The sequence below is a fragment of the Carcharodon carcharias genome, chromosome 11, assembly GCF_017639515.1.
Source record: "Carcharodon carcharias isolate sCarCar2 chromosome 11, sCarCar2.pri, whole genome shotgun sequence".
Taxonomy (NCBI): domain Eukaryota; kingdom Metazoa; phylum Chordata; class Chondrichthyes; order Lamniformes; family Lamnidae; genus Carcharodon; species Carcharodon carcharias.
In genome coordinates, this window is record NC_054477.1 from 102,906,631 (window position 1) to 102,930,470 (window position 23,840).

Genomic DNA, 23,840 nt, shown 5'->3' on the forward strand with positions numbered 1-23,840 from the left:
TTTACACACATTCTTTTTCTGTTTTATACAACTTGTTGGTCGCCCTTAGCTACTAAAACATTCCAAATCCTCAGTCTTACTTTTATTTTTTGTAACATTATGAGCCTCTACAGCTAATCAAACAATATCCTTAACTTCCCTTAACCGTAAGCCATGGGTGGATCTTTCTCAATGAGTTTCTGTATTTTTAATGGAATGTACTTTTAAACAATTAGAATTGTTTCTGTAATTTTATTTTTGTTCATGGAATGTGGGCTTTGCTGGCTAGGCTAGCATTTATTGGCCATCACTAATTGTCATCAAGAAGGCAGTGGTGAGTTGCCTTCTTGAACTGCTGCAGTCCATGTGCTGTAGGGATTCTCAGTGTTGTTCGGAAGGGAGTTCCAGGATTTTGACCCAGCAGCAGTGAAGGAGTGGCAATATAGCTCCAAGTCAGGACGGTGTTTGACTTCGAGGGGGACTTGCAAGTGGTGGTGTTCCCACGCATCTGCTGCCATGGTCCTTTAGGTGGTCGAGATTGTGGGTTTGGAAGGTGCTGTCAAAGGAGCTGTGGTGAGTTGCTGTAGTGCATCTTGTAGATGGTACACACTGCTGCCACTGTGCATCAGTGGTGGAGAGAGTGAATCTTTAAGGTGGTGGATGGGGTGTCAATCAAGGGGGCTGCTTTGTCTTGGATGGGGTTGAGCTTCTCTGTTGTTTTTGGGGCTGCACTCATCCAGACACGTGGAGACTATTCTATCACACCCCTGACTTGTGCCTTGGAGATGATGAACAGGCTTTGGGGAGTGAGTACATGAGTTACTCTGCAGAATTCCTAGCCTCTGATCTGCTCTTATGGCCACAGTACTTAAGTGGCTAGTCCAGTTCAGTTTCTGGTCAGTGGTAACTGCCCCCCCTCGCCCCCCCAACCCGGATGTTGATACTGTTCCCACTCTTCATTTACTGCCATATCTTTTAACTTATTTACCCAATTAATTGTAGTCAGCTCTCTCTTCAAATCTGTGTAATTGACTCTGTTAAAGGTGAAGATACTTATTTGGGATAGAATACGTCATCCAGACTACCTTTCAAAATTTTATTTGTCCAGTTTATATCAAGATTAAAGTCCCCCCCACAATTATTGCAAAGGCTTTGTTACAAGCTTCAGTTATTTCTTAATGTGCTATCTAATTGTATAACTACTAGGAGGGGGTCTGTAAACTACTCACTCACCAGTATTTTCTGATCTTTGCTGTTCCTAATTTCCACCTTTACCGATTCTGCTTCCTGTCTTTTGAGCCAAGATCCTCTCTCACTACTGTCCTTCTGTCATCCTTTACCATCAGGACTACTTTTCCTCCTTTGCCATTGTCTGTCTTTTCGAAATACAATGTACCCCGGATTATTTATTTCACCTCGGTCACCTTGCAACAGTGTCTCTACAATGGCGATGAGATCTAAAACATTTATCTCTATTTCTGCCATTAGTTCATCAATCTTATCGTGCATGTTTCATGCATTCAGATAGAGCCTTTTTTTTTAAAACCACTATTCTTTGCATGGACCTTAATCACTGATGTACTATTACTGTTAAATTCCCTGTCCTTTCCTGCCTCACTTTGCTTATCTTGACACAAATCAATGCCCCGCTTTATTCCCTCAACTTTTCTCTTCAGATTTCCAAATCCCCTTCTCCCCCAGCTCTTTTAGTTTAATGCCCAACCCTCAGCCCTGGATATACAATTAACAGGACACTGATTCCCAGCCCAGTTTAAGTGGAGACCATCTCAACAGAACAGATACCTCTTACATCAAAACCCCTTCCTCCCACACCACTAAGCCATTTGTCTCATTTTCTAATCTGCTCGATCACATTCCAATTGACATGTGGCTGAAACAAGAATCCAGAGATTCCAACCTTTGAGGATCTGACTTTTAATTTGGACCCTAACTCCTAAAACACACTCAGAAGAACATCATCCCTTATTCTAACTATGTCATTGGTTCCTACATGGACCACAACAAATGGATCATCCCCCTCCCACTCTAAGTTAACTTCCAGTTGCAGGGAGATGTCCTGAACCCTGGCACAGGGCAGGCAACACAACCTCTGGAACTCCCAGTTATGGTTACAGGACAGTATTTATTTCCCTGGCTATTTTGTCCCCTATTAATACTAAATTTCCTGAATGGCTTCCTGCACCACAGTGCCATTGTCAGTTCGCTTATCCACCCTGCAGATTTTGCCCTCATCCGCACAGATTGAAAGTTCCCCATACCTGTTGAGCCAAGTCAAAGACCAAGGCGCCTCCATTGCTGTATCCTGAATCCCCAAACCTGACTCTGACTCTCAATCACATACTCCTGACCATGGCCATTGATCAATTCTAAAATTCTACTTAACCTAAGGGGTGTGGCTACTTCCTAGAACAAAGTGCCCAGGTAACTTTCTCCTCCCTGATGCCCTGCAGGGCCTGCAGCTTGGACTTCAGCTCAACAGCTAAGCCAAAGTTGCTTAAGTCACAGGCACTTATCACAGGATCGCAATGTTCTCCACAAACTGCCACATGTTACAGTTACAGTACACCACTTGCCTTGCCATGTCTGTTTATCCATATTTATTTGATTAGTTAATTTAGAAAAGTGAGGTAACAGCAAAATACTTTGTATCCTAGATTAACAATAAAATAAAAACACTTACCAACTACTGGAGGTAAAACAAAAGGTAAGAAAAGCAGCATTTCCTCCCCTCTCCGCACCAAATTCCCACTTGCACCAAATTTCCAACTTTAACTATTTAAAAGCACTCTGTTCCCCAATCACCTGTGCTTCACAGTCCTTGAGGGCCTTGCCATCAGCTGCCAAGGCCCTCAGCTCTGAAAGCCCCTCCCTAAATTTTTCCGTCTTCGTAGTTTCTTTGCCACTCTTTCCTCCTTTAAAATCTGGCTCTTTGAACAAGCTTTTGGTTACCTCAAACATTACACAATAAATGGCAGGATTCTGAGAAGTGTAAGGGAATAAAGGAATCTTGGAGCGTATGTCTAGAGATCCCTGAAGATAGCAGAGCAGGGAGATAAGGTGGTTAAAAATGCATAAAGGATATTTTCCTTTATTGGTTAGGCCAAAAGTAAAACAGCAGGGAAGTTATGCTAGAACTGTGTAAAACATTATTTATACTGCAGATGAAGAATTGCATACAGTTCTGTCATTGCTGTCAGGGACGATGCAATCACACTAGAGAGGGTGCAGAAAAAAATTACAAGGATGTTGCCAGGAATGGAGAATTTTAGCTCTGAGGAAGGACTGGGGAGGCTGGGTTTGGTTTATTCATGGCGAGCCTAGATAGGGCATACAGGAATCACCTACTGACATTAGCAGAGATGTCAATAACCAGGAACATGAATTTTAAGTAATTGGCAGAAGAATTAAAGGGGAGTCAAGGAGAATTTCTTTCACCCAGAGGTTGATGAGTGTGTTGAACTCACTGTTTTAAGGGGTGGAGGAGGAAGAAACCACATTGCATTTAAAACATACTTGGACATGGACATGAGGGGCCATAACCTACAGGGCTATAGGCCATGAGCTGGAAGGTGGGATTAGAGCAGACAGCTTTCATAGCCAACATGAACCTGATGGGGCAAATGGTCTCCTTCTGTGCCTTAAATAGTTTTATGTTTCTGATATCTCCTAGTGGCTTGGTGTCTAATTTTGCTTTTTAACACTCCTGTGAAGTGCCTAGGGATATTTTATGTTAAAAACACTATATAAATACAAGTTCTTGATGTAGTTCAAACCATTTAAGCTATAATGAACAACATTATAAAACAGGAACAAAAATAAAAATAGCTGGAAAAACTCAGCAGGTCTGACAGCAATTGCGGAGAGGAATACAGTTAACGTTGCAAGTCAATATGACTCTTCATTTCTATATTTCTTCAGTTCTGATGAAGTGAAATATAAGCTGGTTGAGGGGGGTGGGACAGGTAGAGCTGGATAGAGGGCCCGTGAGAGGTGGAGGCAAAGAAGAGGTTGCCAAAGATGTCATAGACAAAAGTACAAAGGGGTGGTGACAGTGGTGATATTTGCTAAGAAATGTGCTAATGGTGACATTAAGGGTAGCAAGTGACAGATAGCCCTAGTGGGGGGGGCGGGGAAGGTGGGGGTGGGGAAGGGGTCAAAATAGGCTAAGAGGTGGAGATGAAACAATGGATGGAAATACATTTAAAAATAATAGAAATAGGTAGGAAAAGAAAAACATTTTAAAAATATAAATTGGAAAAGGGGGGATCAAAAAGGGGGTGGGGATGGAGGAGAGAGCTCATGATCTAAAATTGTTGAACTCAATATTCAGTCTGGCAGGCTGTAAAGTGCCTAGTCGGAAGATGAGGTGCTGTTCCTCCAGTTTGCATTGAATTTCACCAGAACATTGCAGCAGGCCAAGGACAGACATGTGGGCATGAGCGCAGGGCGGTGTGTTGAAATGGCAAGCGACAGGGAGGTCTGGATCATGCTTGAGGACAGACCAAAGGTGTTCCACGAAGCTGTCACCCAGTTGAGACAGAGAGGTTCAGGAAGGGAAGGACAGTATCAGTAATGGACCATGTAAAAATGATGGGAGGGTGGAAATTGTAAGCAAAATTAATAAATTTTTCCAGGTCCAGACGAGAGCATGAAGCGGCACCAAAGCAGTCATCGATGTACCGGAGAAAGAGTTTCGGGAGGGGGTCTGAGTAGGACAAGAAATGTTCCACATACCCCATAAAGAGACAGGCATAACTGGGGCCCATGCGGGTACCCATAGCCACACCTTTCATTTGGAGGAAGTGAGATGACTTTAAGAAGAAATTGTTCAGTGAGAGAACAAGTTCAGCCAGACGGAGGAGAGTACTGGTGGAAGGGGATTGTTCGGGTCTCTGTTCGAGGAAAAAGCGGAGAGCCCTCAGACCATCCCGGTGGGGGATGGAGGTGTAGAGGGATTGGACGTCCATCGTGAAGAGGCGGCAGTTGGGGCCAGGGAACTGGAAATTGTTGATATCATATAGGGCGTCGGAGGAATCGTGGATGTAAGTAGGAAGAGCCTGGACAAGGGGAGAGAGAATGGAGTCACGATAGCAAGAAATGAGTTCCGTGGGGCAGGAACAGACTGACACGATCGGTCTGCCGGGACAGTTCCATTTGTGGATTTTGGGGAGGAAGTAGAAGCGGGCCATCTGAGGTTGGGAGACTATAAGGTTGGAAGCTGTGGAGGGAAGATCTGCATAAGAGATGTCAGTGACAGTCCTGGAAACAATGGCTTGATGTTCAGTAGTGGGGTCATGGTCCAGGGGGAGGTAGGAGGAAGTGTCTGCAAGTTGACGTTCAGCCTCTGCGAGGTAGAGGTCAGTGCGCCAGACAACAACAGCACCGCCCTTGTCAGCGGGTTTGATGACAAAGTCAGGGTTGGACCTGAGAGAACGGAGTGCGGCAAGTTCAGAAGGAGACAGGTTAAAGTGGGTGAGAGGAGCAGAGAAATTGAGACAACTGCTGTCACGTCACTATTTCCATCCATTGTTTCATCACCACCTTTTAGCCTATTTTGATCCCTTCCTCCCACCCCACCCCCACGAGGGCTGTCACTTGCTACCCTTACTGTCACCATTAGCACATTTCTTAGCAAATATCACCACTGTCAACACCCCTTTGTCCTTTTGTCTATGACATCTTTGGCAATCTCTTCTTTGCCTCCAACTATCACTGGCCCTCTATCCAGTTCTACCTGTCCCACCCCCCTCAACCAGCTTATATTTCACTTCATTTTTATATTTCCTCAGTTCTGATGAAGAGTCATACGGACTCGCAATGTTAACTGTATTCCTCTCCGCAGATGCTGTCAGACCTTTTTCCAGCTATTTTTATTTTATCTTTTGTTTCAGGTTCCAGCATCCGCAGTATTTTGCTTTTATTATAAAACAGGAACTATTTGTGTAGAATTTTTCGGTCCGATACAAATAAAATGGCTAATATTTAATAAAGATAAAAACAAAATCCGCAAACTCTAGAAAATTGAAACAGAATAAGAATGCTGGAGGAGCAAAGCAGATCAGCCAACATCTGAAAGAATAAATAAAGATTAACATTTCTTTCAGACATTGCTCTGCACCAATAATATTTGCACCATGCAAGCGCCAGGCAATGACCATCTCCAACAAGAGAAGCCAACCACCTCTGCTTGACATTCAATGACATTACCATCGCTGAACCCTTCACCAAAATCCTGGGTTACCATTGACCAGAAACTAAACTGCATGAGCCATATAAATACTGTGGCTACATGAAGAAGGCGCATCTGGGAAGGCACTGAACACACCAACACACCATGTTGGGAACATGCAGAGGTGAAGGAGAGGCGTCAGATGGAATGTACAAACCTCCAAACAACCCATTTAAGCAACCCTTCAAACACAATCTGCCCTCTATGTAGCAGAGACTGTAATCGCGCACTGGACTTATCAGCCATTTCAGAACCCATCAAACTGGTTAGGAAGCAAGTCATCCTCATTCCCAAGGGAATGGCTACAAGAGCAGGTCAGTGGCTGGAATTTCTGTAGCGAGTAACTCTCATTCTGACTCGCCAAAGCCTGTCCACCATCTGCAAGGCACCAGTCAGGAGTGCAATGGAATACTCTCCACGCTTGAATGAGTGCTGCTCCAATAACACTTGAGAAGCTCAACACCACCTAGGGCAAAGAAGCCCACTTAAACATTCATTCTCTCCACCACTGACATACAGTGGCAGCAGTTGTACCATACACAATTTGTCAAGCCTTCTTCGACAGCACCTTCCAAACCCATGACCACTAGCATCCAGGAAAATCACAGTAGACACATGGAAACACCAACCACAAGTTCCCATCCAAACCACACTATCCTGACTTGGAACAAAATCACCATCTTTTCACTGTTGCTGGATCAAAAACCTGGAACTCCCTCCCTGACAGCATTGTGGGTGTACCTGCACCAGATGGACTGAAGTGGTTCAAGGTGGCAGCTCACCCCCATCTTCTCAAGGTAAATTAGTGATGGGCAACAAATGCTGATCTTGCCACATCCCAAAGAAGACTATATAAAAAATATTAAAATGTTGTCAGTCATTAGTCGAAAACTAAGAATGGTATTTAGCATACAACTCATTTTGTCTTCCCCTAACATCATCTTCAGTCTTCATAATGAACAAGTTGAGCCACTTAACACAAATCAGAGTAACAAAAAATTAAGCAGCAGCCCAAACCTAGTCCTGCTCCCTGACCCTCCCAGTCGCTGCCAACACTCCCTCTTGTCGACCCCCTCTCTCCCTCGCCAACCATCCCTCTCGCCACCTCTCCAGCTTGCAGCTTACATCTGAAACCCTGCAACTCGAAGCTGCCTTTACCACTCATCTTGCTGTCGCTCACAGCAATATTTTGGAAGGCTAAAGCAGAGAGTGGGAGAGGCAGCAAAAAAAGGGTCAAGGAGAGGCAGCAAGCCAAAATTACCACTGCTGCAAAGTTTAAATAGACACTTTAACTACTACTTAAACTTGCCTCGGGTTCTGTGGTCAGTTTCCCAAGTCCTAGGAAACATGTGGTGTACAAGTTAAATTTAAAGCCACAATTTGCAAAAACCTCACGAACACCTTCTGAACGTTAACATTTTCAGGATGAGGCCAAGATCAGATGGGATAAAATACTTCTCGCTGCTAACCACACCTGCCCCTCCAACATCATAACCCCACCATTTTTAAATGTGAATTAATAAAACATCACAATAATGGTAACCCCAAACTTTCGATTGCTCACAGAAGTATTTCTAATTTTGACCAGATTAGGGAGATACTAAGTAGAGGCCAGGCACATTTCACCAGTAATAAAAATTATACAAATAAAACCTGAAAGATAGGAACTGGGGCAGAAATATCAATGGGGGGATGGGGATAATGGTATCAATCAACACATTGTCCTTTCATTTCTAGAACGGGTATATAAATCCATACAAGGGAGAAAACAGCACTTTTACTGACCGCACAGATGCTACACCAAATGAGTTTGGGTAATAAACCAGCATCCAATGAGCATGAGCCATGATATATAACAGCATTCAGCCCCATCCCACATCTGGTTCTGTTATCAATTCTTATATAACCAACAGATGGCTGGAGAATTGGAAATCTCAACACAACAAGGAATCTCTCTTATAGCTGTAGCTTTTATATACAATTGAGACAGCATGAAGTCAGCTTTACACTGCATTTATTTGTGCTCCCTGCATTTGACATTTTTTTATTCTTTCATGGGATGCTAACATTGCTAGCAAGGCCAGCGTTTATTGCCCACCCCTAAATGCCCTCGAGAAGGTAGCAGTGAGCTGCCTCCTTGAAACACTGCAGTTCATGTGGTGTAGGGACACCCATTGTTTTTATGAAGGGAGTCCACGTTTTTGACTCAGCAACAGCGAAGGAACAACAATATAGTTCCAAGTCAGAATGGAGTGGTTTGAAAAGGAACTTCAGGTGGTGGTGTTCCTGTCTGCCCTTCTAGGTGGTAGAGGACATGGATTTGGAAGGTGCTGTCAAAGGGGTCTTGTCGAGTTGCTGCAGTGCATCTTGCAAATGGTACACACTGCTGCCACTGTGTGCAGGTGGTGGAAGGAGTGAATATTTAAGATGGTGGATGGGTGCCGATCAAATGGACTGTTCTGTCTTGGATGCTGTCAAGTTTCTTGAGTTTTGTTGAAACCATGCTCATTCAGGCAAATGGAGTGCATTCCATCACACTCCTGACTTTTGCCTTGTAGATAAATGGTGGACAGGTTTTGGAGAGTCAAGTGAGTTATACACTGCAGAATTCCCAGCCTTAGGCTTGCTCTTGTGGCCAAAGAATTTATCCAAGTGTCCAAGTTCATTGTGATCTACTGCACACATTTGCAACTTGGCTGTCATGAAGGCACAGCCCTAACCACGAGGCATTCGGAGGCCACCTTAGGTGAAAGAGTGTTTTTTTCATTATTTTTTCACAGGATGTAGCCGTCACTGGCTACCCAGCAATTTGTTGACCGGCCCTAACTACCCAAGAAAGTGGTGGTGAGCCACCTTCTTGTACTGCTGCAGTCCGTCTGATGTAGAAGCATCTACAGTGCTATTAAGAAGGGTATTCCAGGATTTTGACCCAGCAATAGTGAAGGAATCATGATATAGTTCCAAATCAGGATGGTGCATGACTTGGAGGAGAACTTGCAGGTGGTGGTGTTCCCATACATCTGCTTCCCTTGTCCTTCTAGAAGAAAGAGGTCGTAGGTTTGGAAGGTGCTGTCAAAGGAGCCATAGTGAGTTGCTGCAGTGCATCTTACATATGGTACGCACTCCTGCCGCTGTATGTTGGTGGTAGAGGGAGTGAGTGTTTAAATTGGTGGATGAGGTGCCAAGCAAGTGACCTGCTTTGTCCTAGATAGTCTCAGGTTTCTTGTGTTTCTGGAGCTGCACTCATCCAGGCAAGTGGAGACTACTTGATCACACTCCTGACTTGCAGATAATGGACAGGTGTTGGGGGGAGTTAAGAAGTGAGTTACTCACTGCAGAATTCCCAACATCTGACCTGTTCTTGTATCCACCATAACATGGTTGGTCCAGTTCAGTTTCTGGTGAATGGTAGCTGCCAGGATGTTGATGGTGTAAGAATTCAACAATGGTAATGCCTTTCAATGTCATGGGGAGACAGTTGGATTCTCTCTTGTCGGGGATGGTTAATACCTAGCACTTGAATGGTGTGACTGTCGCTTACCAGATGAATCCTGAATGTTGTCCAGGCCTTGTTGCATGCAGACACAAATTGCTTCAGTATCTGCGAGATTGTGAATGGTAATGAACACTCTGCAATCAACAGGCACTAAGCAGTGTGTTTATATTACTAATAAAATTGGTGAAATGAAAAGATTAATGTTAGGAAACATCCCCACTTCTGACCTTATCATGGGGGTAGGTGATTGATGAAGCAGCTAAAGATGGTTGGGCCTAGGATACAATGCCAAGGAACTCCTACAACGATATTCCAAGGTTGAGATGGATGGCCTCCAACAACCACAAACATTTTCCTTTGTGCCAGCTGTAACTCCAACAAGTGGAGCTGGAGCGGGTTCCTTGACGCCACACTTGGACACCACTGAATTCAGCTCGTGTTAATGTCTGGACCAAAACTGTAATTTTCTCTCTGCTCTCACTTTTTACGCATGTGTTCAGCTTACTACCAACCTCCTAAATATCACTACCCTCGCTGTCATATCCGACATTGCTTCTCATCTTGACCAGAAGGGCTATGCAGTGCTCTAGTTCCTCAACTGACATTGAGGATGTTGATATCACATGAAACCGGAGATTTTGTTGTTGCTTTGATTGCAAGACCAGATAGGGACATCACAATGACAATGAAAAGGCATATCAAGATTTTATGCAGGTCAGAAACAGAGGGCTTGGGTGAACAACGGGCATGACGATAAGCATAAAAATGCTGTTTACTGCTGATAATGGGCTTGTACCCATATTACATAAAATCTTAAATCACGATAGACATCTGAAATTACAATGACAGAGATTAACGGATGTCAAGTATATGGAATAACTGCCCATTTATTGGGACCAGAAATCTGAGCTTCCTAGGTTACCAAAAAGGTAACTACCAGTTTTGAATTATTGCCTCTATTTTGAAAGTATAGAAGTAACAACAAGCTAGACCAAGGGTTTAAATATAAAAGTAAGTCTCATTCTGAGTTATTGGTAATGAATAAACAGTGACCAAACATTTCCAATAGTATACACTTTGAGATAAATAGTGTTACAATCACTATAGAAGCTAATAACTTTAAAAGCATTCGAACTTCCAATTTATAGCTGAAAGGATGACACAACAAAATTTCACATTTTAAGGCTCCTACTGTAACAAACAGGCCAAAAGCACTATTGACTAACCACTATTGTTGTACGTGACTTACACTATAAACATACCAGAACTTTAACCTTTTATTTTTAACAGAACCAAAAAGCCATTTGATGGATATACTTGACCCTATCCCTTAATTAGTCATTTCATTTTCTCAGACAGTTGTCATGAAGAGATATTAATGTCTATAATGTTATTGGAAATTATTTTTAATTTGGACCTTAGTCAGGTCTGTGTCTGTGTGTGTATCTATGTGTGGCTTAGTTGGATTAAAGCCAGCTAATCCAGGTGCTTTGATGTATAGCAGTTTGAGATGTTGTTTAAACAAATGTAAGGAAGTTGAAAGGTGAAGTGAAATTTGCATTTGTTGAAGAAACCACACAAAAGAATGGATAAAGTCTTACACCTAGCTGGGAGGCACCAAGCAGTGTGTTTATATTACTAATAAAATTGGTGAAATTAAAGGATTAATGTTAGGAGAGGTAAAAAAAAATTTTAAACCTAGTAATACAATTGAAAATTTACATTCAAAGGGGAAGCTAGGGATAAACAGAAGGGAGTTTGTATGTATAGGTCAGAGGCATTTAAGATCTAACCAGCCTGTAAGCTTATAACTGTGCCTGCAAAGGAACCTCATTTTGAATTTGTACCATCAAATGTGCTTTGCCTGGTGTCTGTTTAAATACAGATTATCGCAGTCGTTCAAGCTTCTCTCTGGGATTTAAACAACTCAGCCTTTACCAACTGCTGTGTCATAACAACTGGGGGCTCGTCCGGGATAATATGTGTAATCCCTTGATTGGTTTGGAATTGGTGAATCTTAAGGTTATGAGTACGAGAAGCACTTTAAGTGTTGAGACTACAAAATGGCTTTGGCAATTGCTAAGCCTTGTCTGGTAGTAGAAGATAAAACTCTGACTGGGTTACAAAACATATCTAAGAGTAAGTTAACAGAGTTGGTGGATAAATTAAAATTAGGGTTACCTGTAGGAGTGAAGAAAGCAGATATAATTAAAGGGATAACACAGCACCTACAGCTGGAAGTGATACCTGACACTAGTGAGTGACAGCTGGAGGTGGAGAGACTTGAGTTACAAATGAAGACGCTTGAACTTGAATAAGCAAAGGAACTGAAAAAACTTGAATTAGAAACAAAGTAAAGAGAAGGGGCATATCAAAGGGAGTTAGAAATTGTGAAGATAGAAGAGGAAAGAGAAGCGAGAGAAAGCTCAACTGAAAATGTTGGCAATTAAAAAGATGCCAGGGGGTGAAGAAGGACTTATCTCCAGAGCAGAACCCAGTGGGGAGATGTTTAAATTTGTACAAGCTCTTCCAAAGTTTAAGGAAAAAGGTATTGCTGCATTCTTTATTTCATTTGTGAAGATAGCTAAACAAATGAAATGGCCACAGGAAAACTGAACATTATTATTAGTCTAACTTGTTAGGTAGGACGCTTGAGGTACATGCCTCGCTATTAGAAGAAATGTCAATGAATTATTATGTGGTGAAAAAGGGCTATTTTGAATGCATATGAGTTGGTTCCTGAAGCATACAAACAGAAATTTAGGAATATGAGAAAACAACCTGGGAAAACTTATATTGAGCTTGAAAGAGTAAAATAAAGTGTTTTTGACCAGTGGATGCGGGCGTTAAAAATAGAGACAACCTATGCAGCTCTTAGGGAAGTAATTCTTTTGGAAGAATTTAAAGGTTCAATCCCTTTAGTAGTGGGCATTCATGTAGAGGAACAGAGGGGTGATTCTGTATGACAGGCAAGAGAGATAGTGGATGATTATGAGTTAGTTCATAGAGCTAAACCTTTCTTCTGTCACCCTTTCAAGTTGGAAAAGGATAAAAATTCGGCAGTTGAAAGGAAGGTAGGTAATCAGGGGAAGAGGAGTAGCTGGAAGTTCCCAGGAAGTTTTTTCTCAGAATAAAAGGGAAGGTGCTGAAGGTAGAAGTGACATTCGAAAATTGAGGTGTTTTCATTGTAATAAAATGGAGCGCACAAAATCAGTGTGTTGGAGATTGCAGGAAAAATCTGTGGGAATCGCTGGAGTACAGAAAAGCTCTGGTTTCTCTTGTGCCTGAACCTCAGAACCCACAGTACTTTTACTTCCAATGATTTGTGTACAGGTGAAACAGGGAGAATCAGTGAAAGATAAAGAAGTGAGAATGTGTTCACAGTTTACTCAAGAGAATTCCGAGGAGCAGGTTGCGTTTAAAGATTTTGTTTGTGAAGGGAAAGTCTTTCCATGTGTACAGGGTGGAGGAGGTAAGGATGTTAACATTTTAAGAGGCACAGGGGCTAGTCAATCCTTGATGTGGGATAGTGATATTTGTTGTTCAGAGGGAGTACTAAAGTGGGGTTCATGGAGATGATTAACCTATTCCATTGTGGAAAGTAAATTTAACGAATAAATGGAAGAGGTGAAGTTATTGTTGGAGTGTGGAAAAATTGCCCATTGCAGGGGTTCAATTTATTCTGGGTAATGATATAGCTGGGTCACAGGTGTGGGTGATGCCTATGGTAGTTGAGCAGCCTGTAGCAGTGTTTTCAACAGAGGTGTTACAGAAGGAACATCTTGGATTATTTCCAGATTGCCTGGTAACAAGATCACAGGCACACAGGTTGAAACAAGAAAAACAAGAAGGGCAGGCAGGCCAAAGGCAAGAAGTTTTGAAATCCAATTAGTTGGCATTGTGTTTGACAACATTGTTCAGGAGGAAAGGTTGCTAGATAACTGGGCTGAAGTGTCTACCTCAAGGAGGTTATTGGAGTTACAGAAAAAGGATTTACAATTAAAACAGTTATATCAGAAAGCTTACTCAGAAACAGAAGCAAAATGTATTCTAATATATTATACTTTAAGGGAGATATTTTAATGAAAAAATGGAGGCTGGATCATGTCTCAGCAAATGAAAGTTGGAGGGAGGTACATTAGATTGTTATCCCATTAGGGTACAGAAATTAGATTCTGAGAATTGCTCATGAAGTTCCAATGGGGAAGGGGGGACATTTAGGAATTAGGAAAACACAGGAAAAGGTACAGGAACATTTTTTTGGGGCCAGGATTGCATATGGATGTAGTCAAATTCTGTAGAACATGTCACACATGTCAGGTAACAGGGAAACCACACAGAGTGATTAAGCTGGCATCTTTAATACCAACACCAGCATTTGAAGAACCTTTTACCAGGGTCATGATTGATTGCGTAGGACCCCAACCTAAGACTAAAAGTGGAAATCAGTACTTACTGACAATAATGGATGTGTCTACCAGGTTTCTTGAAGCGATACCTTTAATATTACAACTAAGATGACTGTGGAGGAGTTAACTAAATATTTTGCAAGATATGGTTTGCCTAAAGAAATGCAATCAGATCAGGGGTCAAATTTCATGAAACAGCTGTTTACGGATGTAATTAACAGTTTGGGGATAGAACAATCAACAACTTATCACCCGGAGTTACAAGGGGCTTTGGAAAGGTGGCATCAAACTTTAAAAACCATGATGAGAGCGTACTGTCAGGGTTATCCACAGAATTAGGATAGGGGAATTCCATTCTTGTTATTTGCTACAAGAGATGCTCCTCATGCACCGGCTGGTTTTAGCCCTTATGAACTAGTTTACAGTCATGAGGTAAGGGGACCACTGAAATTGATTCATGAGAAATTGGTGAGTCAAAATTCAGAAACTATTCTCCTGGATTATGTATCAAGTTTCAGGGAAAAATTGAACAGAGCACGTTAGTTGGCCAGGGAACATTTTAAGATAAAGTGAAGGCAGATAAGAAAGCTAAAGTTCACAGTTTTGCTTCTGGAGAGAAAGTACTCGTTCTGTTACCAGTACCAGGTGATTCATTAAATGCAAGGGTTCATGAACCTTACAGGATTGAAAAGAAATTGAGTGAAGTAAATTTTTTAATAAATACTCCAGATAGAAGAAAGAAGCAGAGGGTGTGTCATGTAAATATGCTGAAAAAGTACTTTGACAGGGAAGAGGAACAAAAAGAGGTGTAAGCAGTATGAAGTAATGAAAAAGAGGTAGAAGTGCGGGACTCTGATATTGATTTTCCTCTAATCAAATTGGATAATGAGGGGATACTTGAAAATTTAAATGAAATATTGAGTTACCTTCCAAACAAGTGTCAAAGTGATTTGGAAAAGCTCTTGCCGTCACACAAACCTATTTGTGGGAATAAGTTGGGGAAGACAGGTTTAGCATGATGTGTCTAAACAGGTTTCATCTTCAATAAGGCAACATCCTTATAGATTAAATCCGGCAAAGTTATCAAAGCACAAAAAGAAATTGACTTCATGTTTCAAAATGATATCATTGAGTCTAGTTGCAGTAACTAGAGTTCGCCTATTGTGCTGGTACCGAAGCCAGATGGAACACAAAGACTGCATGTGGACTATCGAGAGGTGAATGCGGTGACAAAAGCGGATTCCTAGCCTATACCATGGTTGGAAAATTGCTTTGAGAAAGTGGGACAATCGAAATTTATCACAAAGACTGACTTGCTAAAAGGATATTTGCAGGTACCATTCTCAGAGAGGGCAAAGCAAATATCGGCTTTTGTGATGCCATATGGACTATCAGTTTAAAGTCATGCCTTTTGGTTTGAAGAATGCATCTCCAACATTTCAAAGAATGAAGAACAAATTAAGTGCAGGTCCAAACAATTGTGCTGTTTATATCGATGATCTAATAGTTTTCAGTCAGACATGGAAGGAGCATCTACAGCATCTGGAAGAATTATTTTCTCCGTTACAAAAAGCTAATTCGGTGATGAGCTTGGATAAAAGTGTATTTGCAAAAGCGCAAGTTACATATCCAGGCCATACCATCGGATACTGTAAGGTGGCTCCGGGAAATGCAAAAGTCAACGCTATTGTGGATTTCCCCATGCCTACAACAAAATGAGAAGTTTTGATATTTCTGGGCATGAGTAGGTTTTTCATAAATTTGTACCAAATTTTAGCTGTGTGGTTGCTCTACAGACTGAACTATTAAAAAAGGAACAAGAAGTTTCAATGGATACTGGAGTGTCAGAATTCATTTGACGGTTTGAAAACTGTATTAACTATGACACCGGTTTCGGCAGTACCCAATTATGCCAAGCAATTCAAGTTGGCCATTGACTCAAGTAATATAGACATTGGGGCCATACTGTTACAAGAGGATGACACTGGAATTGAAAAACCGATGGTGTATTTTTCAAGGAAATTGAACGTACAACAGAGAAGGCATGCAACGATTGAAAAAGAGGCTTTGGGTTTGGTGTTGGCGTTGCAGCATTTTGAAATTTATGTTGCAAACAATTCATCAGAAATGATTGTTTATTCAGACCACAATCCTTTGAAGTTTTTGGACAAATTTTGAGACAAAAGTGTAAGACTTTTCAGGTGCAGTCTATCATTAAAACTATTCAATCTACAGATTATACATGTTGCTCGGAGAGGAAATACTAATGCATGCATCAGGTAATATAATAATAAAATAAGTATAGGAGATAGTGTGAGATGGGTTATTAAAAAATGAAGCAATCTTTTAAAATTATGATGGTTCATTTTTCTATAGGGAGGGGGATGTCATGAAGAGATACTAATCTTTAATGTTATTGGAAGCTATTTTTTAAATTGGGCCAGTAGTAGGATCTGTATCTATGTGTGTGTCTGTGTATGGCTTAATTGGATTAAAACCAACTAGCCTGGATGCTTTGATGTATAGTAGTTTGAGATGTTAATTAGATAAATGTAAGGAAGTTCAAAGGTAAAATGCAACTTGCATTTGTTGAATAAACCATTCATATGAATGGGTAAAATCTTGCACCTAGCTAAGAGACGCCAAGCAATGTGTTTATATTACTAATAAAATTGGTGGAATGAAAGGGTTGTTAGAAGTAAAATTTTAAAAACCTAGTAATACAATGGTAAACTTACATTCAAAGGAAAAGATAGGAATAAACAGAAAGGAGTTTGTGTGTATAAGTCAGAGGCCTTTAAGATCGAACCAGCCTGTAGGCCTATAACCGTGTCTGCAAAGGAACCTCATTTTGAATTCATAAGGTCAAATGTGCTTTGCCTGGTATCTGTTTAAAGCCTATGGGTTATTGTTGTCTCAGTGAAAATTTACCTGGGAGTAATTAATTTGGGGATTTGTTTAAAAGTTATTATGGTAGTAATTTATAGAAATGTGTATGTGTTTAATTTGTTATTAAATTAATAAATATTTAACTTAGTTTTATATTAAAAAAAATCTGAGGCTTGGTGGTTTTATTCCTGAATTCAGAGCTGCATCTCAAACTTACTAACTGAAAATTTAGGTTATGACAGTTGTTCAGGTTTCCCTCTGGGATTTAAACAACTCAGCTTTTACCAACTGCTGTGTCACAACACCAGTCCAAAGTGATTCTTAGCTCCTGAGGGTTTATTTCTGCTCTTCTCCTTTTCCAGACTGGTAACTTTTAACCTCAGAAGGGTCTTTCATGGTGAGGATTTTGCCTGGCAATTCTCTCTATAGTGCACGCTAAGCAAAACTTCCAGCCTCATTTCAAATCCTTACCCATTTGGTCTTTTCAATCCAAGTGCAAGCTCCCACCACATTCCTGCGTGGTGAGCAACAGGCACTTTTGGCCTCTAGCTGCTCCCTCTCTCCCAGAACCTGGCAGACTGCCTGTGTCTCTAGGCTTCAGGGACGCCTAAGAAACCCTTCCCATCTTAAAGCCCAACTCCGTGGCAGTGTGAATCAACTGGCTTGTATCTAGGTAGAAATGCTGATTAGCTATCTTTGCGACCCCAATTCTTTTTTATCTTGGAAGTAAGTGGACAGTTTAAGACATAACTGTTTACAACCCAACATTCTCAACATCTTCCAGGGACTTTGGAGATGAGCAGTCTAAACACAGATTCTGCTGCCACTGTCTCCAAGCATGAACACCTTGCATCTTCTTTCCAGTAGAACAACCCAGGTCTCTCTTCAATCTTTAACAGCAACATCACCCAGGCGTCTTGTTAGGCAGACCTCAGAACAGGTCACATGACCCCCCTTAATTTTATCGTCAACTGAAAGACAGTCCTGAAATGTAACAATCTTATAAACGTCATTATTGGCACAACAGAAGCATAAAATAAAGATTCAAATGGATACCCACCCAGAATTCCTCCTGGAGTGGTTTAATATTACTTAGAAGTACTTCCTCATAGTTGCCGTAGCCTCTGAATACAACAACTGCCGTCACTCCTGAAGGGTGAAGTGCCTTGATGACTGCCCGATAAAACTGTAACAAAGGGAAGATATCCAAACTGAAATTAACACAATTAGGAAAATCTAAGCTTCATGGGCAATGAAACGATCATCACAGACCATAAAATAAATTTATGGAGTGTAATGCCATTCAATCACAAAACATTTCAGTGCTCTAAACACTGAATCATCTTGCCATTATACTAATAAGGATTGCTTTTTTCATCCATAAATTTATAGAGAATTGTAACCCCAATTCAGCAGCATTGGGCTTTCCAGGTCAGACATAATTTAGTACATAATGCAATGTTATTGTATGTACCACAGAACACAACTGAAAATTTAAGAAAAAGGTTCAAGCATACACTGTAGCACAAGGGGTAACTAGGAAAAAAATTGTTTCTCCCGAAAAGGTCCATTTCATTCGATATCAGAATTTATCTTTTGTAAGTATAAATATGATGCAGTAGTACTTCAAATAATAATAATTTTCATCTTAAGGACTAACCTCCTTGGAAGGAGAAATCCAAACAATGGAAGTTGGAAAGATTGGTACATATGACCATCTTGAAAACTCAGCTTAATATCACGTTAAGAATCACAAGAAGGTGAAGATCAAGAATGAGGAATTTTACAATTTGAGTTTACTGGAAAACGAAGAACTGGAGTAAAGGGACAATATCATGCAGTACCAAGATTATAGAGGATATTTGGGGGGCGGGGGGGGGGATCAGGCATTTCAAGTGTTAAATTTGCCTAAGTTTTTTGCTGGAACTAGTGTCCTGCAAAATACTCTGCTTTTGGACTCTAGCAGGTGCAGGATATTGTACGATCACAAGAATCCTTATCCTGAACAAAACTAGTTGTTATTTCTAGAAATGAAGGAAAGGTAGCTCGAGACTTGAAGCCGCCTACAGTCTAGTTTTCTCTCGTCCCACTTTGAATATACGAACATCTTCTGAAATTTGTATTTTCAGTATTAAACTTGCTAGATTCAATATATTAATATTAAATTTGCTAGCATACGGTTTTATTACTTTAATTTTATTTATCCACTGTTAGAATTAGGGAGAAGAAATGTTGAACCAGTGCCTTATTTACAGATAGAATACTCGTCTTCCAAGGTCTATAGGTTACATCACTAAATGTAGAATCAGAAAACAGAAACAGAAAAATCTTATGCTATGATATCAAAGCAGATAAGGGAGATCCAAAGTTTGCGCCTTGACACAGAACTTGCCATGCCTATGAAGGGATGAATTATTGGCAGTTACAGGTTTTGGGGTACATCTAAAGGGATTGATTCATTCCCACTGCAGAAGGGCTAAAGGAGACACCAGGCAGTTATACAAGCATATGTGAATAAGAGATACAAGTAATTGATCACGGTTTCTACCCAAGGATCACTTAAGTAATCTAATTCTCAATTGTTCCTTGTGAACTGCTGCTTAAATTGTGTGTATTAAGTCTCATTAATGCTTAAATTTAAAATAAAGCACAACCGTTACCAACATAAAATCAGTTCAAACTACCGAACAGGCAACCTAAAGGAACTAAAAATTTAGTACACAATGATAGTTTCAACATGAGGATGCAGGAATGAGGAAGTTTGCACAGGACAATACACCTATTTTATTAAAATAGGGGTTGATGAGATATATTGTGATTGAGATCAGGTGATTGCAGCTAGAGGTGATAAGATTTAAAGCTTTTTCTTGCACCCAGTCCAGGATAGCTAGAGTTTTAGAAAAGGTTCTCCCAGTAAGGGGCAGAATGTAAATTTTGGAGAGACCACTCTCGGAGAAATTTGAAATTGATGGCATAAAAAGTCTTGCATAAGAGGAAGAAACAAAATTTCTTAGAGATTGCTTTAGCAATAGAAAAGGTTTGGGAGTTTCATTCTAAGTTAGTGGAGACAGCAAGGCTCAGAATGCAGCAAGCCACAAAAAAGAAAGGTGCAGTTGTTTGGTTCATGGACCAAAGAAACAAAGAATATCTTTTCATTGCCCTATGAAGGACAGAGAAACTATCACATAGTAAATGAGAGTGAGGGTGTACAACCTCAACAATGTTACAGGCATAGCACTGTAACAGCCGCAAAAGTGGAACAGGCTGAACAATGGAGGAAAGGAGCTATTCATAGAAACATAGCAAATTTACAGCAGAAGTGGTGGTAATTTGATCCATCACGTCTGTTACAGCAAAAACAAGCTATTCAACCTGAACCTACTTTGCCTGGTGCCAGATGTACCTTGTTTTCATATTTTGCTTTCAGACTGCCTTTAACTTTATTCTGCCATTAACACTTACTCTGGACCAAATCGTTGTTTCTTTACTATGACCACGACCATTCCCTTTGCCTTTTGTTCCATATCATCTTTGTCATTTAATCTCTCCCACCCTGTAATCTATGACATTCCATTTTGTACTACCTGACCCTCCAAACTTTTTCAACACTTAAAACCCACCACGGTCCTATCTCTTTTCAGTGCCAAAGAGGAGTCATATTGGACTTGAAATATTAATTGTTTCTCTCTCCACAGATGCTGCCACAACTGCTGAGTTTTTCCAGTACTTTTCATTATTATTCCACTTTCCTCCTCTTTGCCCGTAGCCCAGTGCAAATTTAGGTATTTCCTAAATGCAACGGGGGCTTTTGCTCCGACCAGCCTTTCAGGCAGAGTTCCAGATACCCACCACCCTCTGGGTGAAAACATTTCTCCTCAATTTCCTTCTAATCCTTCCATCAATTACTTTAAATCTATGCCTGCTAGTTAAAGACTTCCTTGCTAAAGGAAATAGGTTCACCTATTCAGGCCCCTCATAATTTGATATACCTCAATTAAATCTTCCCTCAGCCTCCCCCGCTGGTGCCGTAGCTCAGTTGGTAGCACACTTGCCTGAGTCAAAAAGTTATGGGTTCAAGTCCCAATCCAGGATTTGAGCACAAAAATCAAGCCTAACCCTCTAGCCCAGGACTGAGGGAGTGCTGCACTGTTAGAGCTGCCGTCTTTTATGTTAAAACCATCTGCCCTCTCAGGCAGGCATAAAATGACACATGGTACTATTTCAAATAAGAGCAGGGTGAAAAAGAGTTACCCCTGGTGCCCTGGCCAAGATTTAACGCCTCAATCAATATCACAAAAACAGGTTATCTGTTAATTACCATATTGCAGTTTGTGGGACTTCGTTGCGTGCATTTCCGACATGACATTTTCATTGGTTGTAAAGTGCACTGGGATGGCCAGTAGTTGTGACAGTTGTGATTTAAATGCAGGTCTTTCTTTTTCACTCTTCCAAAGAAAACAACCCTAGCCTAACCAACGGTTCCTCATAGCTAAAATTCTCCATTCTGGCAACATTCCTGTTGATGTACTCTGTATCTGCTCTAGTAAATCTTCCCTGTAATGCAGTGACTGGAAAGCTGCAGCCTAACTAGTATTTTAGACAGTTCTAAAATAACCTCGCTGCTCTTATATTCTATGCCTTGGCCAATAAAGGAAAATATGCCCTATGCCTTAACTACTTTTTCTACCTGCCCTGCAACCTTACAAGATCTGTGGGCATGTACTCCAAGTCCCTAGGTTCCTCTACACTTCAGTATCAACTTCTCTGGATTGAATTTCATTTGCTACTTTTCTACCAATCTGACTAGTCCATCAATATCCTCCTGCAGACCACAGATTTTTTCCTCCCCATCGATCTCACATCAATTTTTGACTCATCTGAAAATTTCTGAACCATGACCATATAAGTCTGAATCATTGATAAATACCATGAAAAGCAAGGGACCTAACATGGGCTCCAAAAGACTCCACTGGAAAACACCTTCCAGAGAACAGCTATCGACCAACACCCTTTGGATCCTTCCACTGAGCCAATTTTGCATCCAAATTGGCACGTTCCCTTGAAACCCTTGGATTATTACTTTGAGCAATTTGTCATTTGGGGGCTTAACCAAAGTCTACCTAAAAATCCATGTAGATACATCAAAATGTGTCACCGGGCAAGTCATCAATTGGTGACTTGGATAAATCAGAGGGGCAGTTGACGAGCTAGGAATGACTGCTTTCACATAATGGTTTCAAATCTGTGTTGAGGGCAGTTAGGGATGCAGTAGATTTGCACCATGGCATCTGCACCGCGCCCAAAAGTGGGATGCAGGACTTCAGTAAATTGCTTTTTCCTGGCCTGATTGCAAACAGAGACAGATGATTGATAAGTTAGGCAGTTTCAATCCAGTTATTAATGGATATGGGTCCAAAGCACATTCCACCCATAATTTGCCACCAATTAGCAGCCTTTCACAGGCTGTGTGAAGCAGAAATCCTACAGTATATTGTGTTTTTCTGAGGGAACACTTTAGCGCAAGATAGAGAAACTTTTACTTTACATTTAATTGTGGTACGCCTGATTTGAGAGCATTTAATACAGACACTCAGCACTCAAAATAACATAGGCTTCCATTTCTCAGCACCCTTTACATCAGTGACCATAAAAGTTTTTAAAAAAAACTGCAATCTATTGTATCAATTAGTTGAAGTCCAGGACAACCAATCTTACCTTGTTATCTTCCCAATAAAGAGCTAAGCACTGATCCCCTGGTCTCCAATCACTAAACTGTGATTTATTTGACACTGCTGAAGAATGGTAATCAGTCTCATAAGATTTTGCCCATGTTCTTTCTGGTTTAATTGGTCCGGTTCTTTTCTTTGACCCTGAATCATAATTTCCATTATTGCTCTGAGAATATTCAGTAAGCTTTGACTGGCTAGGTTCTGTTGATTTTATAGGTCCTGTTCTCTTTCTCAAAAACGGGTCTTCTACTTGTCCATTAGTAATGTTACATGCATCAACAATTCGTGCACAGGTGTTGTCAATATGTAGACTGAAGTCCCTTGCGTTTTTCACATTTCCAGAGATTCCACTACCTATTACTGGCGATAGTTCCATACCTTTCCGTTCATTAAAAGTACTATAATTATGTCTCTGGTTTTCAAATCTTGCTCTCTGTTGACTGCCGTTATCCAGCTGATCTTTTTTACTCTGGCTGCCTTTAAATTCCATTGAACCTGGACCATCTCCCAATTTATTTGTTTGGCTCTCTCCTTTCATTTTTCTAGTTGACTCATTACCCAAATGAGTTATTTGTTGCTCATGGTCTCTGAGCCTTTCATTCCCAGCGTAATGCTTGCCACCTCTTCTCCCATCATCCATCCACTGGCTGGATCCAGTGAAGTTCTGCCTTTGAGGGCCCCTGCCCCGCTGTGGACCATAGTTGTCCAAAGCTTGTCTGGCAATTAGATTCTCCCTTTGGAAGCGAGGTGGTCTGTCATGTTTTTGTGGTCGATCATTATTCCAAGGGGCATTCTTCTGCTGAAAGCCCTTCATAGCAATACCTTTATCCGAACTCGAGTGATGTGGAAGTTGCATTTTTGACTCTAAGAAACAAGCGCAAACAATAAAGCAAGATTAAGTATTGTTTTCACTCACATTGATTTTTGCACTGTACAAATAAACATGGTAGAGAACATATCTCTGAAAACTTGCACACTATTTCAGAAGTCTCTCATTCCATCACTCCTCTCCTCAAAGTACATAATTAAGTTAAATATGTAACCCTACAGTTTTATGTCATAAGAGACTTCACATTTAATATGACTTC

At 40.9% G+C, this 23,840-nt stretch overlaps 1 protein-coding gene across 7 annotated transcripts in view; it reads right to left on the minus strand.

Annotated features, from left to right (window-relative positions):
- The window catches only part of tdrd3 (tudor domain containing 3), a 160,709-nt gene that overhangs the window by 25,063 nt on the left and 111,806 nt on the right, over nucleotides 1-23,840 (minus strand). For 4 of the 7 annotated variants that reach the window (XR_005944470.1, XR_005944471.1, XM_041199793.1 and 1 more), the window contains 3 exons: nucleotides 22,739-23,616; nucleotides 18,084-18,209; nucleotides 15,061-15,112 (listed from right to left, as the gene is read on the minus strand). Coding sequence is in view for 4 of the 7 variants with exons in the window: in XM_041199793.1 (XP_041055727.1) it covers nucleotides 15,061-15,112; nucleotides 18,084-18,209; nucleotides 22,739-23,616 (1,056 nt within the window). In the remaining 3 variants the exon portion in view is untranslated. The remainder of the gene's footprint in view (nucleotides 1-15,060; nucleotides 15,113-18,083; nucleotides 18,210-22,738; nucleotides 23,617-23,840) is intronic. The other 3 variants (XR_005944469.1, XM_041199790.1, XM_041199792.1) reach the window with 1 other exon arrangement.